The sequence below is a fragment of the Heloderma suspectum genome, chromosome 2 (assembly GCF_057233095.1).
Source record: "Heloderma suspectum isolate Gila_16-S chromosome 2, 16-S_ref, whole genome shotgun sequence".
In the NCBI taxonomy this organism is placed as follows: Eukaryota; Metazoa; Chordata; class Lepidosauria; order Squamata; family Helodermatidae; genus Heloderma; species Heloderma suspectum.
The window spans coordinates 340,021,984-340,039,935 of record NC_139459.1 but is presented as its reverse complement, the minus strand read 5'-3'; the positions used below and the strand labels follow the sequence as shown (position 1 = coordinate 340,039,935).

At 47.3% G+C, this 17,952-nt stretch overlaps 1 protein-coding gene across 1 annotated transcript in view; it reads left to right on the top strand.

Moving 5' to 3' along the window:
* Window positions 1-17,952, top strand: part of LOC146355165 (uncharacterized) — a 40,093-nt gene that overhangs the window by 2,985 nt on the left and 19,156 nt on the right. The window contains exons 3-7 of the mRNA XM_084840694.1: window positions 1,007-1,472; window positions 2,164-2,257; window positions 2,761-2,846; window positions 2,970-3,015; window positions 5,634-6,557. Of these exons, the coding sequence (XP_084696820.1) occupies window positions 1,007-1,472; window positions 2,164-2,257; window positions 2,761-2,846; window positions 2,970-3,015; window positions 5,634-6,557 (1,616 nt within the window). The remainder of the gene's footprint in view (window positions 1-1,006; window positions 1,473-2,163; window positions 2,258-2,760; window positions 2,847-2,969; window positions 3,016-5,633; window positions 6,558-17,952) is intronic.

The following is a 17,952-nucleotide window of genomic DNA, read 5'->3' as shown; positions in this document are numbered from 1 at the left end:
ATCATCTGTAGCTCCTATCACCAAAGTTACAGCATCCTTCACTTCTCAGACAGAAATGTTGCATGATTAAAACTAGTGACAACAATTACGGGGCAACATAGGACACTTCCTGCAAGCCAACAAGGGTGGCATTTTTATACCCCAAAGGCTAACACCTCAGGGGAGTCCTGTGTGTGGTTCTATCTTGCACCTCTTCCTTAATTAAAGTTCTGCATTTCGGCCACTTGGCAGGTTCATCTATGGTAGGGCTCAATATAATCAGGGAGCTGGTAACTCTCGGTCATCTATTTCTTCTTCACCGTGTGGTCCTCAGTTGGTGGTCCCATTCTGAACCAGTGCTGGGCCAGGGTCTGGGGCTGTAGAGGTTAGCAGGTGTGGGTCTGAGAAATGTTGCATCACATGCTGAAACTTCAGGTGAACTTCAGATGGGGTGGCCATTTTTCCTCTTTTCAGTCCTCTGTTTGAAGGGCTGCCAGAGGACCATCCTCTGTTTGAAGGGCTGCCCTCTCCCAATTCTGGTTTAAATATAAAGAGCCATCCGAACTGTTGCTGGCACCTGAACAGGAGACCGGGCAGGCACACAGGTCACCCGGTCACAGTCTTCCACACTATGGTGAGATGTGCTGCATTTCTATGTCAATTATAATATTTCTAATTTGCATAAATTTAAGAGAAGGGCCATGACTTGGTGGCAGAGTTCACACTTTGTGTGCAGAAGGTCCCAGGTTTGATACTTGAAATCTCCAGGTAGGACTGGAAAAACACTTGTCTGAAAGTGCAGAGAGCTGCTGCCAGTCAGTGTCAACAATACTGGGCTAAATGGACCAATGGGCTGACTTAGTATAAGGCAGCTTTGTATGTTCCTATCTATACATCTAAATTAGCATCTGCCACTTTTATGCAAATCACTGTCCTTTTTTTGGCGATGTGTTTCCCCATTTTGGGCAATTCATAAGTGGCTACGTTACTTCAGGCCTCACAGGCCTCTCCGTTGTTGCCTTGACAGGTTGTGGGCGAGGACTTTCCTTGGGAGGAGGATGGCTCAATCCAGACCTCTGAGCAGCCAGGTTTTCCTACCAACCCTTCTATGCTCTGGAAAGGTTCTTCAACCATGGTCTCGATCAAGGGCAGATCCAGTGAGCACCAGCACCGAGACTAAGGCATGGAGTTTCGCTTTGCCACCAGCCAGCCTGGAAGCCCATCGGCAGAGATTCCGTTGGAGTGCCATCCCACCAGGAGAAACTCCACAGGAGACATTGTCCCGCTTGAGTGATGCTGCTCATCGATGGCTGCACCCTCGAGAGTGCACCAAGGAGCAGATTATGGACATGATCATCCTGGAACAGTTCTTGGCTTTACTTCCATTAGACATGCAGGTGTGGTTGAAGGCTAAAGGGCCAGGAAGCAGCAAAGAGGTAGCTCAACTAGTGGAGACTTTCCTAGGACAGCAAGGACTAGCTGATGTTGCCAAGGTGAGGAAGGCAGAATGAGGAAGTGTGCAAGTTAGAGCCTGACCTGGCTTACTCCGGTTATTCAAAATGTATGGAAGTGTCTTTCAAATGCACAATCTCAAACAGCAGACATTTGTTTTCTCACTCTCTCAGGGATGAATTATGCATCTTAGGTTGGATCCAGGATCTACCTTCTGCAAAAGGAAGGGATCTTCCATGAGAGGGAGGGTGCCACTCACACGTAGCCCTCTAATCCAGTTTTGGGGGATCCCCCCTCCCTCCCAACACACAGTCACCCCATTCAACAGGGTCTCTCTCTGTAGCATTTGCAGGGAGCTGGAAGGGCTGCTGTGGGAAAAAAAAGGACTGGGAAGTCCACTTCCACCAGCACCGTTAAATCTGGATCCAACCCCTGGACCAGAAAAATCTCTCGGGATATTGCGCAGTGTCAAACTAGTGAGGAATGAGAAATATTTCTCCTTCTGGCCATATATCAAACCCCACATAAACTCTGTAGGGTTACCTTTAGCAGACCCTGCCTTTATTTTTTGTAGAGTTCGAGAAACTTGTTCCTTCTAAAAACAAACTGGTTTTCAGGAATGTGAAGCCCAGCTTCCATTGTCCACGCGGTGTTGTGACAGTACAGCAAACAAATGTTCCTCTGTCATTGTATTGTATGACTTGTTTTGAAAAGGTGCACTTTTTTTTTCAGCTTGCTAAAAGTGAGCGGGCCTTGATGGAACCCAAACAAAAGACCCTTTACTGGGAAGTCATGGAGGAAAATTACAAGAACGGGTCATCAGCATGTAAGGACTCCATCTGGATGCTGCAAACAACTGAACATATTGCTGTTGAGGGGGCAGGGGCAGGGGAGATTGAATCGCCAATTAAGGAGTCCTTGTTCTTTTCACTGTATACACTGTGGGCAATTCAGGCAAACTTAGCATGAATGAGCATGCCAAGAATAGTTGAGACGTGGATGAATTGTCAGGTGGGAAGCAGTGGAGACTGGTGGCTCCAATATCTGTGGGGCAATAAATCCGCTATGGGTTTCAGTGAGAACTCTTGAGAGCTATCTGCACCTTCGATAGCTCCATTAGAGTCCTGACTAGTTCTGACTGAAACCCGGAGCGGATTTACCACCCCACTGATATCGGAGCCACCAGCCTCCACTGGTGGGAAGCATGGATTCTTTCCCCCAAACGACAATGCAACATGCCCAAGGACTGTTGTCTTCTGAACCAAATGCTAGACTTCTTTTTGTGTTAAACATTTTCTTTACTATTATTATTATTATTATTATATTCAGTGCTCCAGATTTCAAATAATGACATACTACAAACTAAAGTCTCCAGTGTTATGAAACCTGAGATGGGGAAATGTGCATCCCTACAGGCAAGTAGGCCTTGGGAAAAGGATGGTGGAAGGGAGAGGGGGTGGATGACAGGGATGGGAGGGAAAGGATTAATGCATAGGGGGTGTCACTCATTCTCTTTCTTTTTGCCTTTTTCTTAACAGCCTGGATCCATACATCCAGTCTCAAGTTCCACCTTTAGTATTCCAGGTAAATTAGTAAGCAGTATTTTTTAGGTGGTAAGCAGAAGATAGAGGGGTACAAAATTATGCATGGTGTGGAGAATGTGGATAGGGAGACATTTTTCTCCCTCTCTCATAATACTATTACCCAGTGGGGTCATCCCATGAAGCTGATTGGTGGGAGATTCAGGACAGATAAAAGGAAGCACTTCTTCACACAACGCATAATTAAACTATGGAATTTGCCACCACAAGTGATGACCACCAGTTTGGATGGCTTTAAATTCATGGAGGACAAGGCTATCAATGGCTACTAGTCCTGATGGCTATATGCTACCTCCAGTATCAGAGGCAATATGTCTATGTACACTAGTTGCTGGGGAACATGGGCAGAACAGTGCTGTTGCACTCATGCTCTGCTTGTGGGTCTCCCGTGGCCAGCTGGTTGGCCACTGTGTAACCTGAAAGCTGGACTAGATGGACCCTTGGTCTGTTCTAGCATGGCTCTTCTTACGTTCCAAGATCATACTATTCAGATTCCAGCCTGCTCTGAACCCACCACACCAGGAACTGCTCAGAGCCTTTAGAGCAGCCTTGTCTCACCTGGTGCCCCCCAGATGTTGTTGGATTCCAACTCACATTGTCCCTGACAATTTCCCATGCTGGCTGGGGCTGATGGGAGCTGAGATCCAACAACATCTGGAGTGCCAACAGGCTGCCCAGCCCTAACAGGCAATCCAGGGTTTGCTCAGAGCTTTCTGAGTCCTGCTTCACGTGTCTTAGCTGCTCCTCAGCTGAGGGTAAAAAAAATGAAAAGGGAGTTGTTACCCTGCCTCTGCTCCTTCCAATTCCAGCCCCCATTTTATATATGCTGCCTACGCCAAACCCACCAGGGTCTATTCTAATGTGCAGCTGGACACATTTTGTGCATTTAGAAAAAAAATATGCAGTGGAAACTAAGTTTTTGTGCAGTTGGGAATATGGACTTTGATAAGGAACAAGGTTGTTTCTTAAAATAAATACATAAGGAAATAAGATAAAGAAATAGAACATTAAGATGATTACTGTTTCCTTTCAATCTTCCTAACCTTGTACTAATCACATATTATTGGGACTAATTGCTTGACTGGTCAAAAGCATTTATTAACTCATGTGCACATCAACAGTATATGGAGGTAGACAACAGTGGTACATAGCAGTACAAATGCAAAGAAAAAGACAACATAACTGTGCCATGTACCATACCTCCTCCCACATTATACCTGTCACATCAGATTTTCCTTTTTTAAAAGATGGTCAGATCATCACCATCTCAGACTGGGTGGAATGAGCAATCAAGGCTTGGAGGCCTCTGAGAAAATTCCTTTAAACCACATCTGCTCTCTTGCCTTAGCTGTGTCTTTGGTTCTGTGTTCTCAGTTAGTCATCCAGTTGAAAATACATGCTTAGAATAAACCCTGGAACCCACCAGCTCTGGCTGGCCACTGGGGGAGACAGAATGCGGGACCACCCTGACCCAAAAGGGCAGTTCTTATGTTCCCCAACATGGTGCATCCAACTCAGTGTCCAACACATCCAACTCAGATGTGTTGGACAACAGTTCCCAGCCAGTAGTCAGGGATGTCGGGACTTGTGGTCCAAGATGCCTGGAGGTCACCAGCCTGGGGAAGGCTGTGCTAGATGGACAGATGGTCTGACTTGAGATAATGCAGAAAAGGGCACTGCGCTCCAAGGTGCAGCTAGAGCTGACCCTTGCAGCCAAAGTCCAGGGCCCCAGAGCCTGGGGCAGAGCCTGCAGCCATGGGCAAATGACCACCCTGAGAGCAGCCAGTGCAGAAACAAACTCCATTTTGTTGCTGCCGTCATTGTGGTGCTATTATTGAAGTGAGTTTAAAATGCAAGACGCCGCATGCTCTGTGTGTGTGTGTGTGTGTGTGTGTGTGTGTGTGTTTTAAAATCAGATTATTTGTTTATTATTACATTTATATCCTGCCTTTTTTCCTCTTACGAGGAACCCAGGGTGGCTTACACGGTCCTCCTCCTCTCCATTTTATCCTCACAACAACCCTGTGAGGTAGGTTAAGCTAAGCGTCAGTGACTGGGTTCACACAACATGCTAACCCATGATGGTTTATTTTCTGGAACAACCCATAGCGTGATGCGTGAACCTAGCCAGTTACTGGCCCAAGTCACCCAGTGAGCTTCATGTGGACTAGTCCAACACTCTAACCACTACACCACACTGGCTCACCACACTGGTGTTGTGGTTGTTCTAATGTAGCAGAAATGTAGAAGCAATTGTAAAGCATGGAATAGAAGTGGAAAGGGTTTTGGGGGAAAAGAAATGTTAGTTGAATGCTTCACAACTGAAGTAATACACATGGCTGTCTAATGGGGGTGGGGCAGTCATAAGACCATCTAGGTCACAATCCTATCCCTGATTACAGTCCTACAACTCCCAGCATTTCCCAGCCAGCCAAGTAGGACTTGTTTCTGTCTAAACAGACATAGGATGGCACCCTTAGTCCAGGGTATAAAATTACCTAGCTGCACCACTGACTGCAGTAGTGGTAGTATGGTGGAAGAGAAGGAGGATCTCCTGCAGTCGAGATTTGCCTCTTGGGAGAATTTTATTTTTTGTTCCAGATACTCCAAATATAATCGTCGTGGACATAAAGTCAGAAAGAGATTTATGGCAGGAAGATCCTAAAAAAGAAGGGAATGAGATTGTTGCTCAGCAAAAAGAAGAAAAAGAAGACAATGAGAACTGGCACCTGCCACAGGGAAGGATGTGGCAGGGAAGCCACCCATGCTGGGGAAAAGAAAAGCCCATCCATCTTGGAAGCAGCTTCGAAGGAAACCACCATCCCCAAGTCTACTCAAAAAGTGAGCAAGAGGTTGATCACACTTCTACTTCACCTGGGAAAACATGCAAAAGTATATCAAGATTTGTCACATGTCAGAAATGGAAAACCAGGGGGACGTTATCCTATCAGAGGCCTGAAAGTGAAACCCATCTCCGCCTTGGTCCAGACTTCGTGGGCCACCCAGGGATCTTCACTAAATTGAAACACTATCCCTACACCAACTCTGAGAACATCTTAAACAACAGCTCTGCCTTCCTTCAATATGTTGCCTCTACCACAAGAACAGCACATTATGCATGCGGCGACTGTGGGAAAAGTTTTGCTAGCAAATCGACCCTGGTTAATCATCAGAGGGTTCACACAGGTGACAGGCCTCATCGATGCTATGAGTGCGGCAAAAGCTTCCGTGCCCGATCAACTCTAGTTTGTCACCAGAGAATCCACACCGGAGAGAAACCCCACCAATGTCACTACTGCGGTAAGAGCTTCAGAGTGAAATCGACCCTTACCACCCACCAGAGAATTCACACTGGAGAGAAGCCCTTTCATTGTCCTGACTGTGGAAGGAAATTTAATCAGCGAGCGAAGCTCATCTATCATTCCAGAACCCACACAGGCGAGCGCCCCTATCAGTGCTTCCACTGTGGCAAAGGGTTCATTGTGCGCTCGGGCCTGGTTAAACATCAGAGAGTCCACTTTGGGGGCAACTGCAAAGATGTCCTACACATGGAGCTGTCTTCAGTCTAGGTCCATTGTTAATAAACACAGACATAAAAGAACAATGTCTAGCATGTTTTGTAAGTGACTCAATGGTTTTAAAAACCTTAGTGTGTGTCTGTGTATATATATAGTATTTATTACATTTATATCCCACCTTTTTTCCTCCTTAAGGAACCCAAGGCAGCACACATAATCCTCCTTCCAGTTTTATCCTCGCAACAACCCTGTGCGGTAGGTTGGGTGGAGAGCCTGTGACTGGCCCAGAGTCACCCAGTGAGCTTCCATGGCCGAGTGGGGACTAGAACCCAGATTTCCCAGTTCCCAATCCAGTGCTCTAGCCCCTACACCATGCTGGCTCTCTATATATGCAGCTGCCTTACATGCAGTGGCCGCATTTGCATGTCATGGTAAACCAGAATCAGTGTCAGCTCCAGGTTTCTGAGGGCCCTTGAGCAGGACACCTCAGTGGCCCCCTCCCTCAGCAGCTCTACCCTCCCACTGCCATTATCACCAACTGCTCTTGCTCCTTAGTGCAGATGCTTTGCATGCAGAAGATCCCAGGCTTGATCCCTGCCATCTCCAGGTAGGGCCAGGAAAAATTCCTGCCTGAAACCCTGGGGAGGCGTTGCCAGTCCGTGCTGACAATACTGGGCTAGATGGGCCGGTGGTCTGACTCCATAAGGCAGCTTCCGATGCTCCTCCCCTTTCTCATCATTGCTACCACTTGCTTGCATGCCAGGCAAAGAGCCAGCGAGCGAGTAGTAAGTGGCATCCGTTGCTCCTCACCACCACCGTTGCCTGGGCCAAAGTGAGAGGCAGGTGAACGAGCAGGATGCAACGGTGAAGAGGAGGAGCGCTCCATGGGCCTCTTGTCAACAGGCCCCTGCTGGCACGTGGGCCCTGGGCAGAAGCCCAACCGTGCCGGCCCTTGATGCCGGCCATGGCCAGGATTGCAGAGAGTTTTGGCTTACCAAGAACAAGCAAGTGTGATTGTGTGTGCTGCTTAATTACTCCCACTTGGCTCTTCGGTGGGGAAAGAAAATTACTACGACAGCCGTTTGAGTCTGTAGTTACAGCGTTTTCTGCAGACCTCTTGAAAAATTAAAGAAAAGTCTTGGTATCATCACAGAACATAAAACGAGGTCGCAGGGTTCCTTGCCGTTTCCCCACTAGAGGGCTCTGGTTGAGGGGAAAGGAGAGGAAATTCCTCTTCTTTCTCCTCTTCTAAAGCAGAGTTGATCTCCGTGGGTTGAGCAGTCATCGGGACCCCCACGCTTCTGCAGGCACACATCACAAATCAGGTCTGTGTTAGGTTTGGGGACAGGACAGGATAAATTGTTTTATACAGTGTTGTTTGCCGGACGAACCGGAGTGGAGACTTGACGTCTTCTCTCCGGCTGAATACATTCGCCTCGCAATTCAGCCTTTAACCTTTTAGCGGCCAGAGCCTTCCTGACTTTTGACAACAAGCGAGCGAGAGAGACTTAGAGGGAGATATAGAGCCAGCTTCGTAGCGGCTACCTTGCTTGACCCTTTCTTTCCGCCTCCATACTCCCGGTGGCTGAAGCCGATAAAAGAACAGAGACCCCAGAAACCAGATTTTCCCAACAGAGGGGAAGGAAGGTAGTACAAAGGGAGAAGAAGGGGAGGAAGAATGAAAGGGGTATGATGATGATAATTTGGAGAGTTGCAGTTTATTACTTGAGCTGTGTCTAATTTGCTCATTTTTCTTTTGTAATATATTGGATATTTTATCTCTTTGTTATATTGTGATGACCCATGGTTATAAACAATAAAACTGAACTGATAATAAATACAAGGGAGGAAAATAGACAGAATATTTCACCTTTCTGTCGGTTTTAATGCTTACAATCAAATTGAAACCACACCTCTGCAGAAAAAACATAATTTCAGACAGAGGTTACCGAGACGTGGCTCCAGAACCTATTTCTAGTATTAGGGCACAACCTGTAAAATGTGAAATAATAAGACAGTGCCTCTGAGCACATGCAAAGTGCCTCCCTCTCAGCCAACCCCCCTCATGTCTAGGATTAAAGGTCAGGGCATTCATATCCAAGGGTGTGATAGTCACCATTGTTGTTCAGTCGTTCAGTCGTGTCCGACTCTTCGTGACCCCATGGACCATAGCACGCCCGGCCTTCCTGTCCTGCGCTCTCTGCCGGAGTGTGCTCAAGTTCATATTCATTACATCAGTGATGCTATCTAGCCATCTCATCCTCTGTCGTCCCCTTCTCCTTTTGCCTTCGGTCTTTCCCAGCATCAGGGTCTTTTCCAGAGAGTTTTCTCTTCGCATTAGGTGGCCAAAATATTTGAGCTTCAGCTTCAGTATCTGTCCTTCCAATGAGCACTCAGGGTTGATTTCCTTTAGGATTGACTGATATGACCTCCTTGCAGTCCAGGGGACTCGTAAGAGTCTTCTCCAGCACCACAGTTCGAAAGCATCAGTTCTTCGGCGCTCAGCCTTCCTTATAGTCCAGCTCTCACAGCCATACATTACTACTGGGAAAACCATAGCTTTGATTAGACGGACCTTTGTCGGCAAGGTGATGTCTCTGCTTCTTACTATGCTGTCTAGGTTGGCCATAGCTTTCCTCCCAAGGAGCAAGCGTCTTTTAATTTCATGGCTACAGTCACCGTCTGCGGTGATCTTGGAGCCCAAGAAAGTAAAATCTGTCACTGCTTCCATTTCTTCCCCTTCTATATGCCAGGAAGTGATGGGGCCAGATGCCATGATCTTCGTTTTTTTAATGTTGAGTTTCAAACCAGCTTTTGCACTCTCCTCTTTCACCCTCAACAAGAGGCTCTTGAGAACCTCTTCGCTTTCTGCCATTAGGGTGGTATTGTCTGCATATCGGAGGTTGTTGATAATTCTCCCGGCAATCTTAATTCCGACCTGTGATTCATCCAACCCGGCGTTTCTCATGATGTACTCCGCATATAAGTTAAATAAGCAGGGTGACAATATGCAGCCTTGTCGTACTCCTTTCCCAATTTTGAACCAGTCGGTTGTTCCATGTCTGGTTCTTACTGTTGCTTCTTGGCCCTCGTACAGGTTTCTCAGGAGACAGGTAAGGTGGTCTGGTACTCCCATCACTTTATGAATTTGCCACAGTTTGTTGTGATCCACACAATCAAAGGCTTTAGCGTAGTCAATGAAGCAGAAATAGACGTTTTTCTGGAATTCTCTTGCTTTCTCCATGATTGAGTGAACGTTGGCGATTTGATCTCTAGTTCCTCTGCCTCTTTGAAACCCAGCTTGTACTTCCGGTAGTTCTCGGTTCACATACTGCTGAAGCCTAGCTTGTAGGATTTTGAGCATCACCTTGCTGGCATGTGAAATGAGTGCAATTGTGCGGTAGTCTGAACACTCTTTGGTGTTGCCCTTCTTTGGAACTGGAATGTAAACTGACCTTTTCCAGTCTTGCGGCCATTGTTGAGTGTTCCAAATTTGTTGGCATATTGAATGCAGCACTTTAACAGCATCATCTTTTAGGATTTTAAATAGCTCGGCTGGAATACTGTCATCTCCGCTAGCTTTGTTGTTACTAATGCTTCCTAAGGCCCACTTGACTTCCCTCTCGAGGATGTCCTGCTCAAGTTCAGTGGCCGCACTATCATGGCTATCAGGGACATTCAGATCTTTCCTGTAGAGTTCTTCTGTGTATTCTTGCCACCTCTTCTTAATCTCATCTGCTTCTGTTAGGTCCCTGCCTTCTTTGTCCTTTATCATGCCCGTCTTTGCACAAAACATTCCCTTGAGATCTCCAATTTTCTTGAAGAGATCTCTAGTCTTTCCCATTCTGTTGTTTTCCTCGATTTCTTTGCATTGTTCATTTAAGAAGGCCTTCTTGTCTCTCCTTGCTATTCTCTGGAACTCTGCATTCAGTTGGATATATCTTCCCCTTTCTCCCTTGCTTTTCGCTTCCATTCTTTCTTCAGCTACTTGTAAAGCCTCATCAGACAGCCACTTTGCTTTCTTGCATTTCTTTTTCTTTGGGATGGATTGAGTTGCTGCCTCCTGAACAATGTTACGGACCTCCGTCCATAGTTCCTCAGGCACTCTGTCTATCAGGTGTAATCCCTGAAATCTATTCCTCACCTCCACTGTATATTCATAAGGGATATGATTTAGGTCATACCTGAATGGTTTAGTGGTTTTCCCTACGTTCTTCAATTTCAGCTGAAATTTTGCAACAAGCAGCTCATGATCTGAGCCACAGTCAGCTCCAGGTCTTGTTTTTACTGACTGTATAGAGCTTCTCCATCTTTGGCTGCAAAGGACATAATCAATCTGATTTCGATATTGACCATCTGGTGATGTCCATGTTTAGAGTCGCCTCTACACATTAGTCACCATTAGCCCCTCATTTTTTACTTTAAGACAGATTCATATCATAAACACAGGAGGGACGGAAATAGGTCAGGTGTTGGGTGAAAAAAGGGGGCATATTTCAGTTCCTCTGGGCAAGAGAACTGTCTCAGTTTTATGTTTGGTATGCCACTCCCACCCCATCCCTGGTTGTTGTTTAAAAGCCAAAAGATCTTGAAATATTTTCATCAGCCACCACTTTTGGAAAGCTAGACCTAGAGCTCCTAGTGCTACCACTCAAAACATATTATGCAGACAGAGATGTAGTGGTAAATTTTGACGTGCAGGGGTTCATCATGACAGTCCCTATTGCCACACCCCTAAGGAGAGTCCAAAAATGCAGACAACTGTGTCGATCCATACCTCTTCCTTTGTGTGCATGTGCATCATAACATGCCTTTTCTGAGTCTTTTGGAAAGCAAATGAGTCTTAATTAACCATTCAAGACCAAGCCATCCCAAAATACTTTGATTTCAACAGGAATAGCTCACAACAATATATTGCTGCTGGGGAAATCCACCCCACCCCACCCCACCCCGCTACTGCAAGGATTGCAGCCAAGCTCAGAGGGAATGAGATAGCCTGAGGGGATGGCAAATGACTTCAGCATCCCTGCTAATCAAAAAGACCGTGGGCTTAGACCTAGCAAGCCCTCGCTCCACAGTGTGCAGCTACTCCATTATTTCTTAACAGATTATTTGGAGGGGGGAGGGGGAGACATAAATTACAAGTGGGAGATGCTGATCACACACCCATAAAATTCCGTGAATGAGGCAATGCGATTGCATGATAAAGGTCTTGTCCCAAAGCTTTTACCAGTAGAGTAGCACCATGTAATAGTTAAGCCTTACACTGGAATATTTCCATTCCAATCCTGACAGCTGAGGACCAAACTATACATGATGACATTAGCCATGTGTTTAAACAAGCATGATTAACCTGGCTGCTTTTCCTTTGGCAACCCACACCAGTTTTCTGAAGCTGAAGCTCAAATATTTTGGCCACCTAATGCGAAGAGAAAACTGATTGGAAAAGACCCTGATGCTGGGAAAGATCAAAGGCAAAGGGAGAAGGGGAGGGCAGAGCATGAGATGGCTAGATAGCATCACAAGTGCAATGAATATGGACTTGAGCACGCTCCGGGAGAGAGCAGAGAACAGGAAGGCCTGGCGTGCTACGGTCCATGGGGTCACGAAGAGCCGGACACAACTTAACGACTGAACAACAACCACCAGTTTTCTCCCTGTAATCGGTCTATCCTGCTTCCCCTACCCCCCACCCCCAAAAAAGTGTAGTTTATGCAAACAATACCTTCAGGGACAAATAGCGGGCAGCGAGGGGTGATTTTCAGCAGAAAACCAGGATTCGTGCCCAATCTGTGTAAAATAAAAGTGGCCAAGCTACTACGCCTGCTTGCTTTCGCAGGTCATTAACCTCATGATGTAGTTTGGCTCTGAGATTTGGGCACTGCTGTATCACACTGCAGGGCTGTAGCAATGATTACTGAGCTAGCAACTATGAAGCTCTTTGAGGCCCTTGGGGCCAAACTTGTTCATTCATATGCCTGCCCTGCTCACATTTAAAAGCAGGGCTGGGGCTGGGACAGGGTCTGCTTTTCACATCCAAAGCAGCATGTGTGGGCAAGCAGAGAGGAACCCACTTCCACTTAAGCCGTTCCCCCCCAGCCCTGCTCCGAGACTGGGAGTGAGACTGGAGAGGAAAGCGCTTGAAATGGGAGAACACAGGTAAGGGGACGGAGCGTTCAGCTCTCCAACTCTGCATACTCCTTTTGAAGTAGAATTAGACACCTTTCCCTACCCATCTATCTATCTTACAATATTTGTATACCACCTTTCAACCCTTCTGGTTGTCAAAGCAGTTTTCAATAATAAAATCAGACTTTAGGGTGGAGTGCAGTGCCCTTTCCAGGACAGAACTGGAATACTGTGGAATGTCAAAGGTATTAAACAACATTTGTTTATTTATATCCTCCCTCCAAGAAGCTAAAGGCGGTGTGCGTGGTTCTGCCCCTCCCTCGCTGCCTTTTACTCTCACAATAACCCTGTGAGGTAGGTCTGGTGAAAGACAGTGACTGGCCCAAGATCACCTAGTGAGCTTCATGGCCGAGTGGGAATTTGAATGTTGAGTCTCCCCAGTTTGGGTCCAATATTGTAACCCAGCTCCCCCCCCAGATGTGTTGAACTACAACTTCCATTGTCCCCAGCCACAATTGTTGTGCTGGCTTGGATGATGGGAGTTGTAGTCCAACACATCTGGAAGGGGGAAGGTCACTGTAATCATTGCACCCCACTGGCTGCCATGTAGTATTACACAGCAGCTTGGTCTGATCCCTTCCAAAGGTGGTGCTGATGCCAATAAAATGGGGGTCACACGGGCTGGAGGCTCTTTGGAATCCTCACACCATTCCATCAGCTGTTCCTGCTTCTGCTGTTTTAGATATGAACAGAGCAGACATGAGAAGAACAGACACTGGTGTCTCATCACTTCTAGTTTGGCAGTTACAGGAAAGGCAATATAAATTAATTTTAGTGCATTAAATTAATAAATATATTAAATATATATCCAACACTGTAACCCAGCCTTCCCCACACTCCAGATGTGTTGGACTACACTTCATTTCCACTCAGTTTAGTGCTCAAGGTGGCTAACGATAAAATGCAAATACAATAGCACGGTTATAATTAAAACATTAAAACTCATCCAATAAAAACGTATTAATAAGGGCGCAATCCTATGCATGTTTAGACAGGAAAAAAGTCCTGCAACTCCCAGCATTCCCCAGCCAGCCATGCTGCCTGGGGAATGCTGGGAGTTATAGGACTGTTTTCTGTCTAAACATGCATAGGACTGTGCCCTAAGAATCATAAGTGCTAGTCAGGCGAGATGGGGGCCCTGTTGACATTTAGGGGCTGCCACGTGTAGGCCACGCAGAATTGCATCCAGGCACTAACTTGCCCCCACAGATCAGTCCAAGCCATGCACTTTGTCTACCCACAGGTTTTTCCTCTCTATCATCTACCACCAAGCTTTCCTGTGTCTGAGGGAAACAGAGAAGGGTGTGGTACCCTGAAACAAAAAGAAGGCCAAAAAACCCCCAGTGGACTAAGGCCAGGCTGGTGGATCACATGATGGCATCGAAACGGCATCCATTCCAAAAGAGCCTCTGTTGGCAAGGAGGGGGTTCAAAGTACAACTTAAGGAATATCTAGGGCTAGATGTACCGTGGTGCTTTATATTGGTGTTGAAGTGGACTGATAACTATTGGGGCACATTACGGATTCCATTATTCCGTATTATCCAAAATGCCACAATAGATGTCGTTGTGTGTGCTATGAGGTATAAATGCACAAGAGGGATATAGTATCACCATGATTGGTTCATATCAATATGACATGCGGTGTAGATCTGGTCTAGGTTTATACTTTCTTAAAGAAAACAATCCCTTCTGATGATCCCCTCATTGCATTTCTCACCTCGACAGGCTGCCAAGTCCGCACTGAGGGCATTGCCAAAGCCTCTTGCCGCTCAGAAGCAGAAGAGACTTGATGTTTGGGGCCCATGGAGCCAAGCAGCATCTGGCCCGAGGAGGGCTGTGCTCCCTTCCAAGCAGCCTTCTTTCCCTGGGAAACCCCCGAGCTAGATCTGCCCTCGGGACAAAGCCTGGTTGGCAGCCGTTCTGTGGGAAAGGAAGCCCTTCACTCCCAGTTCCAGCCCAGGGAGAAAAGGAGCCAGCAGAGCGTCTGCTCGGGACCTGCCCCATCCAGAGAGACTCCCCGTGGGATGCTGTCCTGGCTGAGCGTGGCAGCTGAGCAGTGGCTGCACCCCCAGGAGCGCAGCAAGGAGCAGATTGTGGACGTGGTCGTCCTGGAGCAATTGCTGAGTCTGCTGCCCACAGACATGCGGGCCTGGGTGAGAGCCAGGGAGCCGGTCAGCAGCAAGGAGGCTGCCCAGCTGGCCGAGGCCTACCTGCAGGAGCGAGAGCCTGCCAGGAGAGCCCAGGTAATGAGTGCAGGAGGCAGGAGAAGAGGCAAATAGAGCTGCTGCCTTTTTAACACTTATTTCATTTCATTTTCATTTCATTTATTATATTTCTATACCGCCCCATAGCGGAAGCTCTCTGGGCGGGTCACAAAAATTAACAGCAGCCTCACCCACACTTTGAGCAGAAGCCACCAATTACTAGGAAAAGCTGATTGATATATAGAATTCCACCTTTCCAAGGAGCTCAAGGTGATCGTTTATGTCAGCCTGGTGCCCTCCAGTTGTTTTGCACTACAACTCCCAGCATTCCTGACCATTGGCCACACTGGCTGGGGCTGATGGGAGTTGAAGTTCAAAGTATCTGGAGGACACCAGGTTGGGGAAGGCTGATATACTTAGTTCTTCCCTTCCCTTCCCATCCTCATGACAACCCAGTGAGGTCAGTTAGGCTGAGCAACAGCGACTGGGCCAAGCTCACCCAGTGAGCTTCATCGCTGAGCTGGGATTTGAACCCATGTTCCCCCAGCCACCCGAGTCCAGCATTCTAACTATGACACTACGCCGGCTCACACTTCATCTCAGCCTTCCCTAGCCTGGTGTCCTCCAGATGTTTGGGGCCTCATCTGCCCCCGCCAGCATGACCAGTAGTTAGGGATGCTGGGAGTAGTCATCCAAAACATTGGAGAACACCAGGTTGGGGAAGGCTACTTTATCTGTTAAGAGCAGCTGTTAAAGACACAGGAGTGGGGAAAAGAAAAAGTGGCAGTAGGGGGAAGGTATGGCAAAATGCATACGGAGTTCTGGGTTGGGGTTTCCAGCGTGAAAGGGTGGTGGCCGTTATTAAACTGGAAATATTGCACCGTGCTTTGAGTGGTGCGTTTGGATGCTGGTGATCCATAAACCGTAAAGCACTACATGTAGCCAGCCAGCAGGTACGTACAGCCTGGAAATCAACGTGTGCTTTGAGACAGACTTGGAATTCGGTAGGTCTCATAAGCCTTTCCCCACCTAGCATTCTCCAAATGTGCTGGACTACAACTCCCATCGTCACTGACCACTGGCCATGCTGGCTGGAGATGATGGGAGTTGTGGCTCGACGCATCCGGAAGGCACCAGGTTGAGGGAGGCTGGCCTGACCTTTCGGGCAGGGTTGGGCAACCTGTGGCCCTTGGCTGCCTTTCAAACCCGCTGTAGGCAACCCGTTCAGACAGTGGAGGCTGGTGGCTCTGATTTTGGTGGGGCTCTACATCCATTCTGGGTTTCAGTCAGAACAGGCCAGTACTCTAAAGGAGCAATTGAAGGTGTTGAACCTATTTTGGGGATATGGTTCAGCACCTTGGATAGCTCCTTTAGAGTTCTGGCTGGTTCTGACTGAAACCCAGAATGGATTTATAGCCCCACCGAAATCAGAGCCACCAGCCTGTGCTGTGTTCAGACCTCTACCCATCTGCTTGCAGCTCCTCAGGGAGGAAGAGAGAGAGAGAAGGTGTCAGAAAGAAAGAGAGAGAGAGAGAGAGAGAGAGAGAGAGAGGAAAGGGGGTGGCCCTGCTGACTTTTGGCTGTGGTCCCATCCACCACCAGCAAGTCGACTCCAACGGATTACCCCTGAAGAAATAGTCCTCCACAAAATAAAGCTTCCCCACCCCTGCCGTAAGATATGGCTATTTTACAGCTGGTGCTAGATTAGCGAGCTTTTTCCTTGCAAGGCTCCTGGTCCATTAACAGCTGCATAACAGGCAGAAGTTCAACAGGTACAGCATTTATCAGTGTGGTAACGAAGGGGTGGGGAAGCTTCAACTATGCATGTTTGTCTGTCCAGGAAATAAATGCTGACAGACCTGATCAAGATGGCCACAAAAGTGCCCATTTCTCTTATCAAACTTACGTAGTGGCTGGTTCTCTTCAGTCCAAGGAGCAGATCTAAGATAGCAGCCAAGGAGATGGGAGCAGAGAGATGAACTAGTATACATCATGCACAAACTTCACTTTAGGCGGTTTTATGTTCCCTTTCTTGTAGATGCCAATTACCTTTGAGGATGTGACTGTGTCTTTCACTGAGAAAGAGTGGGTTCTTCTGGAAGCTGAAGAAAAAGCTCTTTACTGGAATATCATGCAGGAGAATTACGAAAATGTGGCATCTCTAGCTAAAGATTCCTCTCCTCCCTCAGGTAGAATTGGTTCTAGAATTCGATTAAGGGCACAATCCAATCCATGTCTAGACAGAAAGACCCTGTTCACACGTCACATTAACCCTTGGTGGCTTATAAGCAACCCACAGTAGCTTATTTTGCAAATAGCCTACTGTGCCCTGACAGACCATCAGTCAAATAAGCTCCACAGCATAGTTTATTTTTCTCCCCTCTGTCCTTTCTCCCCCTGTAGTCCTCCCACCTGGCCAGGCAGGTATCCCAGTTTCCTTTGAGGATTTTTCAAGCCTTTGCCAGGTCCCCTTTCTCCACCCATGTGCTACAAAAAGTGGGGGGAGGGGCTCTAACTCCTCGAAAGTGTGCAGAAATGGAACAAAATATAATATACGGGTTCCCCTTATGGGGAGCCACCACATGCACTACTGGATAAATGCTGGACTTTGCATTTTCATGGAAAAGTGAGGATTTATCCAAATGTGAAGCCATCTGGGAACCATGCAGGGGTGTGGGGGAGGAACTGATTTAGAGTCGGAGACACAGCTGAATGTGGCAGGAAAACAAGTTTGCTTGGAGATCACTTGAGAGGAGCAGAGCGATGGCAGCATTTGTGGCCGATCTCCATAACCCACACCGGTACGAGAGACGACACGCTATTCCATCATACATCAGATAACCCCTACTGCAGATCGTGGGTTCCCAGGGTGGCTTATTTGGGGGAATAACCCATCACGGGTGGGAAAAGAGCTCACAGTTGACACACTAAGCCGTCATGGGTTAAATAAATAATGGTGGTTTATTTTAACTTATCATGGGTTAACCCAGTCCAAGACTCCTGTAAG